At 43.1% G+C, this 13223-nt stretch overlaps 1 protein-coding gene across 1 annotated transcript in view; it reads right to left on the bottom strand.

Annotated features, from left to right (window-relative positions):
- The window catches only part of MYH10 (myosin heavy chain 10), a 103064-nt gene that overhangs the window by 77027 nt on the left and 12814 nt on the right, over positions 1–13223 (bottom strand). The window contains exon 3 of the mRNA XM_080560528.1: positions 10040–10196. Within this exon, the coding sequence (XP_080416654.1) occupies positions 10040–10196 (157 nt within the window). The remainder of the gene's footprint in view (positions 1–10039; positions 10197–13223) is intronic.

Here is a 13223-nt window from a genome sequence, read left to right as displayed (position 1 = left end):
AAGTTCTCAAACTTCTTCACCTCAGCAACTTGAAGTTTCACGATCTAAATCCTGCCTTCAGATGAAACAACTGCCAAGATGCTCATTTCTTTATGGCCAAAAGAGCTTTTACTCACATGCACGTGTGCAGGCACTTCTCCCTTGACTACTGACTGCACACGAGCAACGCGTGTTCCTTATGGTAGTCACTGGGGGCAAAGCCTCGAAACCTTCCCTTGCTCTCTCCCCCTTGAGCACACAGACCTGATGCAAACAGCTGCTTCTGGAAGAATAGAGGATCATCCGATAGCCTTCTGTATCTGCTGATAAGTTAAAAAAAAAAAATACTTCCCTATCAGAAATGCTCATGAACCGGTCACAAAATAACTTTGAATGCTGCTTATGTTGCTTAATACCGCTTCCACCTAACAATCTGATGCATGACGAAGGGGGGAAGAAGTCTCCTGGTGCACCCCTATGAAGGGCAGGAAAGAACAGCATTTCCCCTTCAGCTACAGCTTTTCTCCTCCCAGTTCCAGCACCTAATGCTGCTTCTTCCAGCATTAGTCTTCAATAAGAAAGGGAAGTGAAAAAAACAAGGATAAAGAAAAACTGATAACACTGAAATAATTTTTGACAACTCTGATTTCATCCCCACGCTAAAGACGTTTCCTATGGTTTTGTAAAGGCAAAAAGAACAACCTAATCTTTTAGATCTATTTCCTTTGAGATGTTGAATGCAATCACGAAGAACTATTTAAAGAAAAGAAAATGCCATTTCACCAGTTGCCTCTTCATGGCCAGTTTAACACTTCAGTGTAGTGAGAAATAATACTTACGGAAAGACCCCAGGAACAAGTAACTGAGCTCCGTGCCATCGCATTAAACTAAGAACCGCACTACAGCTTCTGACAGCCTCGCCAGCTCTTGGAGCCAGCTGCGAGCAGCCTCCTGCCACCCCAGGCACTGCTCAATGGGGCACTCGCTCACCCACCATGCTCCACAGCCACCAGCGTTAGGCAGGCGCAGGCTGTTACACCCCAACCTTGGGCACTTCTGCATGCAGGTTTCAGGTAAGCTTCCTGATTTAGCCAGATATACCAGGACCAAATCAGTATCGCACTCCAACAACAGGTAGAAGCAGGGATGTACAACCAAAATTAACAGGTAAGGATGTTTCCCCAGAACACTTTCCCAGTAGCCAGCAATTCCTCCTGCAGCTTCCTGATCCGTCAACCTCAGGCTTTAAGTTCATGAATTCTTCAAGTTGCTTTTTTGACAAGCATAGGTTTTCAGCAGCCACTGTATCTTGAGGCACACACTACCACGGTTTAGCTACGCTGTTAAAAAATTGCTTTTGTTGTTTTGTACATGTCGCTGGTGAATTTCAATTAATGACCCTTTGTTCTTGCATAGGAAGAGATGGGTGGGAGGCATGATCACGGTTCCCTCTCCCTGTGCCATTTCAGATTTAGACTTGTTATTTCTGACCTCAGTTATCATTCCCATGCTGAATGCAATTTTGATAACTCGTGTTGTTCTTTGAATGTTTTCCCGTCTTATTTCCTCTCCTCCCAAGACAGGGAAAGGCCAGAGCTGCACAAAGCACCGAAGATACAAGTGTATTCAAGTTTAGGGCACAGCGTTCCCTGGTTTGATCCCATTCTCTACCTGAGATGTAATTATTGCTGACCAATGAATTTAGATTGCTACAGCTCTGGTTCATCCAAGAGCTCCTACTAAAGCAGTAACAGCTCCAACACTACTAAGGTAAGCTTATGCCTCGCAATACATCCCGGGTGCCACTTGACTGCTGTAAGCTCTGAGATACAGTCCTTCACACTGGGCTCTTGTTTTTGCTACCCCAAAAATAAATGTAAGCCAAGGTTCATCACGGAACCCCTTCTTTTTCCAGAGGAAAAAAAAATTGTAAGGAGCATGAACAAAAGCATATGTTCCGTGGGATTTTCAGCAGCGACCCTGCCAAGCCATAAAAAGCAGGAAAGAATGAATAGGACTGGGTGGTCTTCAGCCAGTCCTTTCGGTGTGCTATGGCCTTTCCCCACGTTGCAGTTACCCAAGAGCCTGTTGTAAGGATCATTAGCAAGCTCCTTCTGAAAAGCCACATAAGGTGGTGTTAGATGACCTCTTGTCCATGCAGACCCACTCACAGGTCAGTGCATTTGAGAGGCACGATGTCTCCTGAGACAAGCCAGACTGGGCCTTTATACACGTATAACCACGTGTACGTATATCTTCCTGCAAAGGCTAGGTTTATACTTTGGAGCAGCTTCCACCAACACGTTTGGCAGATGACACGTACTGCTCTTCAGGTTCCTGGATCTGAAAAGGAATCTCCAAGAGATGGTGACCCGTGGCTACCGTCCGGGTGCTTCGGTACCACGGCAGCTGTGTGCCACGTGTTTGTGTGCAGCCGCAGGTCAGCGAGGCTATCTCCGAGATGGAGAACCTGGTTCCTGCAGTGCGCTGCCATCATTTTTCTGTTTACTAACCCTGCAACTTCAGAATGATTCTGACATCATCTTCCTAAAACAAAAAACAGAAAAACTTCCCAGCCTGAGAACTTCCCCAAGCTCCTTACTAGCAAAGACAAAGCTAGGGTCACTTTGCTTTGCTTTCTCTTCTGAATTTTCCTTCTACACACCAGCTGATGGCCTTACCACCACCCTGCCAAAAAAAAAAGCCCTGGAATAAAAAGAATCCTAATGCCCCCAGTGTTTGGAAAGCCATGAGCTTCCTTCCATTCACATGCAAAACACCTCGCTCGCTCTGTGAAACTGCAGCCTAGAGAGATGCACGCCACCTTGCAACTCTGAGCCACTGAGGAAAACGCACCAAGGCTGCCAGGAGTATCTAGGCAGCCAAATACCTGAAAGCATCAGGGGCAGACAAGCAAAGGATCCTAGATGATACCATTGCTCCTAGTTAAGGAAGCTAGGAAAGCAGCAGAAGCTTGCACTGAGATACACGTTGATAACCGTGTTGGTGACGTGAGCCTTGGAGTACTGACGACGAAGAGCAGCACACCACCAGCCCCTCACACCACTTCTCTCCATTTGCTCCTACTTGTTTCTTCACCAGAACACAGCGAGGAAATTAAGTACTAGGAGGGTGGAGGAAAAAGGAGCTCCTGCAGTTGAGCTTGGTAGCAGTTACAGTGGAGCTAAACTCTTAGTTCAACGCTCCAGGGGAACGCAGACGTGAGTGACAAAAACCAGCGACCGTGCAAAGACACGCACCGCCTAGCAGCGCTGTTACACTGCAACGTGCTCAAGATCAGAACGCATTTATGAGTTTTGCGCAAGGAGTAAGTATGGCATCTAAAGGATAAAACCAAATAGACAAGCAGAAAGGATTTTTTTTTTTATTTCACAACTACCCAGAAATAGGTGGAGTTTAAACTGAAGTAGAACTGTGGAATAGGGCTCTAACAGAGGGTGCTGGTTGAGGAACAGGCACGAAATGATTAATCTCATGAATGATTTCATAAGTTATATGCACTTGGTCTTGAATTCCTGTCTGTAGGCTAGCAGAGTCACAAATCACTTATGAGGTCAGCTTGCACAGTACATTGTCAAGTTACCATCATTTGGTCGGATGATGGACTAAAAGGACCGTGGAGCTGGCTAACCTGCCGCAACCTCCGAAGCAGGGGAAGCCACCAGGCACTGAAGAAACGAAGAATAGAAGAAACTAAGAACACTCACGTAACCTTTGTCACTCCTCTCTCATTTTTAAGCATGCAAAAGTTACTTCTTGAAGTTGCGCACACACAAATTAAGTTAACCACTCCAAGTAATACTTCTAAGCAACTGAGGGTTAAGAAAAGAGTAGTTTATTGTAAATACCATTATGCCTAATTACGTTTGTAACCCTGAAGTCGAACACCAATTAGAGCAGGGCTCCAAACACATTCTGACACAAAGACAAAGGTTAAGAACTGCTGTCCCAAGTACTACCCTGCTGAAAGCTTCTCAAACAGTAACAACACTGACAAAAAAAACAAGACTGTGGTGACAGTCTCATCCTAGAAACTAAGCTCGGCTGAGTTTGTTCAATAAATAATTGCTATTGATATCATTCAGAGATGGTCTAATAAGGCATGAAGCTATCAATAACCTCAGAGTCACTGAGGTAGACAGGCACCAAGGAACAGAAGAGTGGGGAGAAAGATGAAGTACTGCTCAATGGGTTCAGCTGACAAGCATTTCTCATTTTGCTTCAACTTCAGAAATAATGAGGCGGAAGACAGTTTCAGCATGATGGATTTCAGTTATTCTACTTGATTTCTTCCTTTAAGATTCTCCTTCCCTCCTTCCAGCCATTAAAACCATTGTGTGTCACATCCCTATTGGCATACAATAACAGGAAAACCAAGATTGCTTTGTCACCTAAGCATTTGTATTCCGTGCCAGCCTGATTAGACAAAATGAAAACACAAATGAGCGTAACAATGAGGAGACCTCCAAATCCTTCACATTGCATTTACCAAGCAGATGGTTCTTCTGAGACTGCCACCCTGCACCTTGTGACTTGTTAAAAAGCTTTGGGGAATCTTCTGATAAATCAGAATATTTATTATGAAGATGCCAAGAATATTAATTGCACATATAACAGGTTTTATGTGCCCTTCACATGAGAATGCTAGTCATGGCTCCCAGGCTCTTCAATCTCATAGTGATCTTTTCCCCTGCCATTTGAATATTTAGTAGTCCTTCACAGAAGAGGGTTGCCACCCTTTATTTTAGTTTACATTATTTTCTTCCATTAAAAAAAAAGAAACAGTTCCCCAAAGGAAGGACTTCAGTCAAGATTAACTAGAAATGTAAGTCAATCTGGTGCTGTACAGAGCAGAACACTGCACCTGCAGGCAGTGCCAGCTTGTCCAACACCGAGTGTTCACTTCACGTACTACGCAGTTTCCGATAAACCTTCTGTGGAACAGGATTAAAGGCAGTCCTAAAATATCAGCGCTAATTTAGTGCTCATCAAGACGTCCTCGGGGAAACAGGATAAAATGGAGAGACTAAGTATAATTATACAAGAGTAATATCAGTAGGCAAGCTGGTCTTTGGCAACCGAAAGCAAACAAATTTCCCTTAGTATTTCCTCCGAAGCATTTTTAAGAGTCAATGAATAAAAAGACCCAATAAAACAATGCCACGCTTCCTCTAGAAGTACAGGGGGAGAAGAGAAAGCCAAGTTTTCTCTAGTGCTTTTACTACTTACGTTAGCGCTGCTTTCACGCGATCAGGTCAAGCCTCCATTGTCAGTCAGAAAAAAAAGACAGTCCTAAGGGAACGCTCAGACATACGACATCAGATTTTTAGTGAAAATCCGAGTCCCTGTCAAAATGTTCGCTTCTCATTGCCTGTCATTTTTAGCAGTACAGAAGAACATCAGCAAGTCTTGCAAATTGTATTACCAAACAGAATTAAGGTCAATGTTGTCACAGGGATTAGGACACCAGTTCCTTATGACCATGTCAACTGTCCAGCAGCTTTGAAAAGCTCTGTCTGGGCTTCTTTTGTGAAACGTGCCTACTCCAACCCTATGCATAAATGCACAGGATTTCTGTCTAGGGCTAAACAATTCCAGTGTGCCTACAAGCCCCTGGGTTATGTGCACTCACTGCTCCAACATAACATTAGGAAAATGAAGAGAAAGCACAGGAGAAATCCACTAAACCACCTGCGAAGCAACACTTAGCCTACTACCACACTACTTTGAAAAATAATTACTAGGGGAAAGAAAGGGGAAACCCAGTATGTAAAGCTACATCGCATGTTACCTTCTGAGGTCAGGACACTAGGTAATGAGCCCTTTCCAGCAGGGAAATCCTGACTGTCATAATCAGAATGCACCCAACGTCTTGCTTGGTACTAACAGACTGTTCACACAATCGTTACTGCAAGGCTTGCTTGCAGAGCAGTCAGTGCTTAGGAGATGAAGCAGTCACCAGAGGTTTGCTTTTCTTTGCAAAGCTCGTCTCAAATCCTTCACGCATCATGGCTGCACCACCACTGAGCTGCCCACCTGCAACACAGCCATTAAAAACAATTTTCTACCCCATTCCTTCTTGTGACAGCTTACACTAATGCGATACATCTCCCCACAGAACACTATTTGCTCTCAGAAACGAGAAACTGGGCTTCCTGAATACATTCTGTTTCTCTGGCTCCTTCCCCTCCCCACCCTTTGTCCTCCCTGCTTAACAAATACCAGAACAGATTCCAGCCCATTCTCCTCCCCGCTGAAGGGCAAGATGAGAGCTGACCTGGGATGCCTGCAGCACTGAAGGTCCTCGGCAGAAATTCTTCCAGGGGACAAGAACAGAGCAGCAGTTTGATGACTGGCAGCCAGCAGAGCTCCCATACAGCCCTTTCAGACGAGCTTTGTATCACTAGTTTGACAAAATGGAGCATTCCCAGCACCATTTCAGATGAGTAACTATTCAGATGCATCAGTTCTGTTTCTGCTGACCAACAGCCTTTTTGTTTTCACAAACAAAATAAAGCTTTCTGCTTTAGGGTAAGCCCTAATATTGTCTTAAACATACCAAGGTTCAGATTAGCAGAAACTTGAAGTTCATCTCTAATCATCTGGGCTCCGAATTAAAGGCATGAAAGCCTTAACCGCCCCAGCAGGAGCACGTTTACTTTCTGCCCTTGACTACCAGCACAGAGAAATTGCCTTTTAAAAAGTCAGGGTGTTTAGACACAGAGCTCAGGTCCAGCTATCCTGGTAATCAGTGTAAACACATCTCAAACACCTACAAAATTAGTAGTTATGATTAGAAGGAAAGTAAACATGATTTTATACTGAACAAAATACCACTGAGCAGGCCAGGAAAACGCAGCCAACAACTAAATTAATGGTTAAAGTACTTCTGTAAGGGTATGGTCATATTATCTAAAGAAACTGCATTCCTATGGTTTCAATCTCAGTTCTGAATCCTAATAATTAAGTTCTAGAAGTCAAATACTGGAAACACAGTAGTCACCCATATCAAAAGAAACTAAAATATGCTACAGTAGCAAAATAATGATTTGCAATCTAACTGGAATAAGAACTGAATCCCCAACCCGCTCTCCCTCTACCATCCCATCTCCCAAAGCAATTACGTGCACTAACATGGATGCGAACTGTAGAAAAAGTTTTGTAACCACTTATGTTCGTAACTTCCCAGAAAAAGCATCTTTGTCAAGGATTATGCTTCAAATACAGCTTTGTTAGCAGAGACTGCTGATGACTTAATCTGAAGCACTGTGATTAAAACAACTAGTTCTTGGTTAGACACTTATTTCTACTAGCCAAGTTTCCTACACATTTTTTTTTCCTGTTTCATTCATTTAGGAGAGTCTAGCAAAAGATAAGGAAAAATTAGAAGATGAAGGACACTGTATTGTGTTAAATCCTTGGCTGGCAGGGAAAATCCAGCTCTCCCTACCAAATTATAGGCACACTCAGTACTTGACCTTGTGCTGCAACTGATAGACAGAAATTAAGTTGAATATTGTAATAATCTCCTACTGTTAAGACAAGTATTATTTGATGCTCCAAATAACCTCCGCTGTTATAATTACAAGTGTAGTTTTCCCATTATCTGAAGACTTAAATCCTGTTCCCTCAAGTGCTGCTATGTTCCTCTGCACCAGCTCCCATCAAGAGTCTCTGCAAGCAATGAAGGACCAATAGTGAGCATGGTGGTGCCACACCTCTCTTCCCACTTACCCCACTTTAAATATTCCCCAGGCAGTCTCATCATCACCCATCGCTGCTTCGCAAGAATACACGAAGCCAGGGAAATCACCAATATAATCAGCAATGTGTCTCATACTTCAGGCAAACATGTCCAGAAGAACTCTGCGCCCCACCTTCCTCCAAAGTAAAGCAGTGTCTGTGAACAGTTTCACCAAGTCCATTATTAAAAATCAGAGGCATTCTTTTTCCCCCTCCTCTGGAGGTCCCTTCTTCCACACTAACCCACTCAGGCAAGAACAGTTTGCTAAGTAACATATTTGCCAAGTGCAGAACTGCTAACGTCTATTCCAGAGCTTTTACTTATCCTTAGCAAAGCAATTGTGAAGGCAAGCAATCAACGGAAAGTTCCCTGGCTGATCTCAATCGCTTTCTAAAATAAACAGGGAACAGCTCCAAACAGGTGAAGGACACCAGAAACACAGATTTAGTTAACCTTGAAGAAATTATTCTATAATAAAACGCTTCTGTTGCATTGTTTCTAGCTATTTTTATTCCAATCTACGTTCTCATTTTTTCAAGTGAAAACAATTCACATTACCAAAATCAAAAAGAAAGCAAGCGTAGAAAGATGTGAATAGAGATGATACAAAACAAAATCCTATATATCAGTGTGGAAAGAAAACAAGATTGTAACCCAAGGTATGCAAAAAAAGTTTTGCTTCACCTTCCAAAACCAGTAAAATTTGTACACATAGCAAGATCTCCAGATATCACGTGGCAAGATCTCCAGAGATATAAGTCAGTACTAGCATGGTCTGTGAACAAAGAGAGAGGATCTAAAGTTTGATAACTACTGACAGCGCAAGTTCTTGAAACAGATCTGATCTAGTACAGCGCAAGTCAATTTAAAAGACACTGTGCTTTTGGTTTGGGAAGCCCTTATCCACAAACCACTGAATTTTGAGACTTCTGTGAACAAACTCATTAAGATGATCTTTAAGTTTGTTCTGTTCTGTCACAAATGTGTACTTTTAGGGATCCTCTGATTTGAGCTGTTAGGTTGTTCTGGTCAAGAAGCCATCATTTTTCTCCCCCAGCGTAATGTAAAACCCAGCCCAAAATATTCGTTAAGAAGCATGACAAGTCTGGGCCACCCCAGCTTGCTGCTGTTCTCTTGCTTGCCCGTGCCCCCTTATCTCCCCTCTCAGTGGTGATGGCAGAATTGTTTCTAGGATGAAAAAGTGCTCAGCACCCAGCAAAAAAAACAACTGACAGTTTATTATTAAGCAGCCCTACAAACAGGGGCACAACTAAAGAAACAAAGGCTTAACACGATTTATTTAAAGACAGGAAATATCTGTCTAAAAACTGCTACATATTAATGGTTTGTTAAGCTGGTAGCAGAAGCAGTTTTCTTAGTTTGTCTGAGCAAAACAGCTTTTAACCCACTCCCAGGATGCCTGTAATGGGCCTACAGCACAACACAGGAGATTTTTCAGGCCTGCCTCTTCATTACACATGTTTTTCTAGATTCTGTATGCAGATGTTTTCAGCTCAGGAAGGCAGCCCGAGCACAGACAGCCATCCCCAGAGCAAACTACGAACCGATATGGGACCGTATTAGCTGTGTTTCCACCACACACCGTATCAGAACAGCACCTGCACAAGACCAGCGTGTTTTTGTTTCAACACATTCATGTAAGTATCAGAATTCTCAGTTTCAACCCAAAGCGTGTGCCCACCATAACGTTACACTATTCTACTATGGACGAAATCCACAGCGCTTGGAGGAAAAAAATCTTTGGCACTAGGCATTTGACTGACCTTTCTTTGAACTCAAAACACACCGTTTCATTGTCACTTCAGATTAGTTCTGTCGGGGCCAGAATGTCAACATTTTTACAGGAGTATAGAAACAAGCTGTTAAGACTTTAGCTTTCCCTTTTCCAGTCGCACTTTTTCGTTCTTACTTCATTCAAACTTCAAAGACAGCACACTAACAACTCTTGACATCAATCTTATCTCTTTTCCTTGTAGGAGAAAGAATTTCTCTTACAACTTCCAGTGCCCCCAGCTGGCACAGTACACTTCCTATTAGCATCACTTTGCTCCTGTGCCTCAGGAAGCCGGAGGAGCATGCCAACGGGGGTCAGGCTCCAAATCATTCCTATTCTGAAACGTTAAGGTTCTAGATAGAAAGCATTTCCTTTTCCTTCGAATACTACAAGAAATTCTGATTGTGTTAGAAGCTACTACACAGCTGGAAAACAAAGCTCGTGGGTTTTAGGTACATTAAGTTCAGAGCAATCAACTAATTAACATCTACCAGTCTTACCTTGCAGCATGCATCTGTACGCAGATTCTGATATCGCATAAATGTGCGGTGGCATTTCATGGCGCTTCTTCCCCCTGTACATCTCGATGATGTTTTCTGAATAAATCGGAAGGTTCTTGTAAGGATTTATAACTACGCAGAACAGCCCTGAATAGGTCTTAAAAAGAAAGAAAAAAAGGGTTCTGTTAGTAACCACAGTACTGAAATAAAACCATAAAGAGCAAGACACTTTTCCACAGGTTATAATAATTATCTTACATCAGAATTAAGGTCCCTTTTGTTAACCAACTTTAATACATGCTATATTCAAATTATTGGTTTCTAGGTCCCTTAAAAGGCTCTTTACCTGCATAAAGAGTAATTTAAAGATAATAAATGTGAATAAGTATGAAATAGAGCATATGACCTCTTTCATACTGTTATTTAAATCTCCCTTCCACCTGTAAAGTTCCAGGAGTACGGACATCTTTTGATGTTCAACTCTTTCAGTAAAATGCCTGTTCACAGTTTTCATATTTGGAGGAATCAATATTCTTGATTTATCCAATAATCTTCCTGTATGAATTGTTAAATTAAACAAAGATAAAGAGCTTACAACAGGGGCCAGACATTTTCTGTATCACATTGTATGGAAGAGGGAAAAAAGAAGCCAACTACTAAATACCTTAAAATTTTTCATAATGTTAAAGAAATATACATTAAATTGAAATATAACGTGTGGAAAACCAAACTTCAAAAAGTAGAAGGACGACATATTCTTCATAAAAAATTTCAGCTGGGACTACCAGTGGTCGATAAGAGCAGAGAACAGAGGCCTTCTGCAAGTAGCAAACCCTAGTTATTTGCACTAAGAAGTAATTATTCTAGTAAGTAACTTAGATAAGGAAAAAGCCTATTATTTCTGCTATCCTACTTTTTTCCTGTTATTATTGCATCTCGTTTCTGCTCGGTCTCTTTCAATCCCAAAGCAACCTCCTCCTGGAGACATCATCCCTTCCACTTCCCTCTCCCAGGTGATGGATAGCCTGGCAGCTGGCACTGCGGGCAGCGTTTCATAACCTGCCTTCTGTTCAGTATCAACTTTAACATTATCAGGAGTGCTCTATCGTCAAGAGATTAAAGAACAAGTTTTGACTTCAAAGAGTAATGTCATCTTATTGAGGGATTTCTGTCTGCACGCACAAAAAAATCAATTTTTATAAAATTCAGCACACGTTGCAAGCGATACGTAGAGCACCACATTTCTGTAAGAATTAAGTATTAAAGATAACTCGAGAACAGTTCAATCTCTGCTCTACAGAAGTTATCGTGTATGCAGTATGTACACACATATACCTATAAAGCTGCTGGTATTTATTATGTTTATAGGGATGGAAGAAAAACATAAACCACTCATTTTGTCAACTAGGAGATACAGCTGAATCTGGTCCAGCTGCGTGGGCTTTACTACGTATCAAAGGTAAGATCTCAGCAAGACAGCCTCGCACCATACCAAAAACTAGTTAAGTCATGGTGTTGCCCTGAACCAAGGCACCCAAAGCACTAGAGTGGCTCCCATCTCTTCTCAATCCATTACGCGATTTTTTTTTTCTTTTAAACGAAAGGAAAAATTGAGCAAGTTACGGCAGTATGTTACTTTAGCCATTAATATCATTCACATCTTTACTACCAGAGGAGTGTTAGCAAGAGACCAGCTTTCTTTTGACAGAAGCAGCGAGCATCCTTCTGGGAGCCACAAAGACTTTCTCCTCCTGCCTTGCAGTCTCAGAGGAGGGAGGAACAGAGTCAGCCAGGCAGCATCACCAGCTGCTGGGAGCCTACACAACACCGAGCCGTAACTCAAGACTCTTCCTATATTAGTTGATTTGTGAATCTTTCTTTCTGGTACATTTGTACGAACAAGGAATTTTAAATTCCCTATTTATTTTTATAATGTATTCATATGATTTTATCTGGAAGAAAAGGAACCTGTTCTTTCTGCACATAAAGGGATCCTGGAAAGAGAGACAGAAGGTGATCTGAGTTGAGTCAGCAGCTATCAATAAAGAACAAGAATTTGATCTTACGTCAAATGCCCTTACTGGAAAGGAATCTCTCTGCTGTGGTCAGATCTGCTGGATGATAAGCACCGCAGCACCCTACCCAGCCAAACATCTTGGGTAATAACATCTATTTCTCAAGAGAAAGGGAACAGATGTTATCAGGTCAACTGACCCAAGCACAAAGAACAACTTATCAGTCATTAACTCAAGGTAAGCGTGGGCCTGCTGGGGAGGGCAGTTCCTCCCTGGCCTCCCTCCCAAGCACACCATCCTACCACCTCCTACCACCTCTGCTGCTCTTGCAGTAACTCACGGGGCTGGCAATTTCTCTTTATGGAGAGCAAGTGTCAAAAATGGATTGGTTGGTAATGGAACGAGCTTCCTGACCAGTCTCATTCGTGGCTGCTGGTGGTATCATAAGGGCGAAGGAAGGAAGGAAGGCAGGATGGCTGCTTTGATAGCCTGGTACAACTGACTGGGGAACCGATCGATACGGAGCCTATTCCCAGGCAGCCAGCCTCCCTGCTGGGCTCAGGTGAGGTCACCCACATTCAACCACAAGTAGCACCAGCGGCTTGAAGACATCAGAAAAATCACAAGCCTGATTTTCACTCTAGCCTTCAGATAAGGATAGCTAGAAGAGGCACACATTCAGCAAGCCACCCTGCGATCACCAGCTCCAGCTCACTGCGCAGCAGCCGTGTCCTATTTCTGCACTACAGCCTCACCTGATGACAAGGGCTCACTTACTGTTGCCGACGGATGAGGCCTGGTCATGAGCAACAGAATTCATCCAGCTAAAGCCTGCTTCCACTTCTGTCCCAGCACATCCTCTGGCCACCACAGCAGCACGAATTCCCAGGAGCCAGGGGCCCTCCCTCCTCCAGGAGGACTCCAGACCCTTTCACCCCGCAGCACTTCTGAGCCCTGCTCTGCTTTTTCCCTACCCAGCTTCGCAGGCTGGCAGTTCACCTCGGCGGGCTACATCCTGCCGAGGCTGCCGGCTCTCGGATGGTAACTGATGGTTAAGCTGTGTGATCCGCGCTCGCTGCATTACAGGGGCTTCCAGTCACACCCCTGTTCTCTCCAAAGTCATCTGAAGCGTTATTAGTTGCTTTGGTCCTTTTATATTCCTAAGGAAG

Source organism: Anser brachyrhynchus, assembly GCF_964034855.1.
Source record: "Anser brachyrhynchus genome assembly, chromosome: 18".
In the NCBI taxonomy this organism is placed as follows: Eukaryota; Metazoa; Chordata; class Aves; order Anseriformes; family Anatidae; genus Anser; species Anser brachyrhynchus.
The sequence above is the reverse complement of the archived record's forward strand: the minus strand, read 5'-3'. Positions and strand labels throughout refer to the sequence as shown.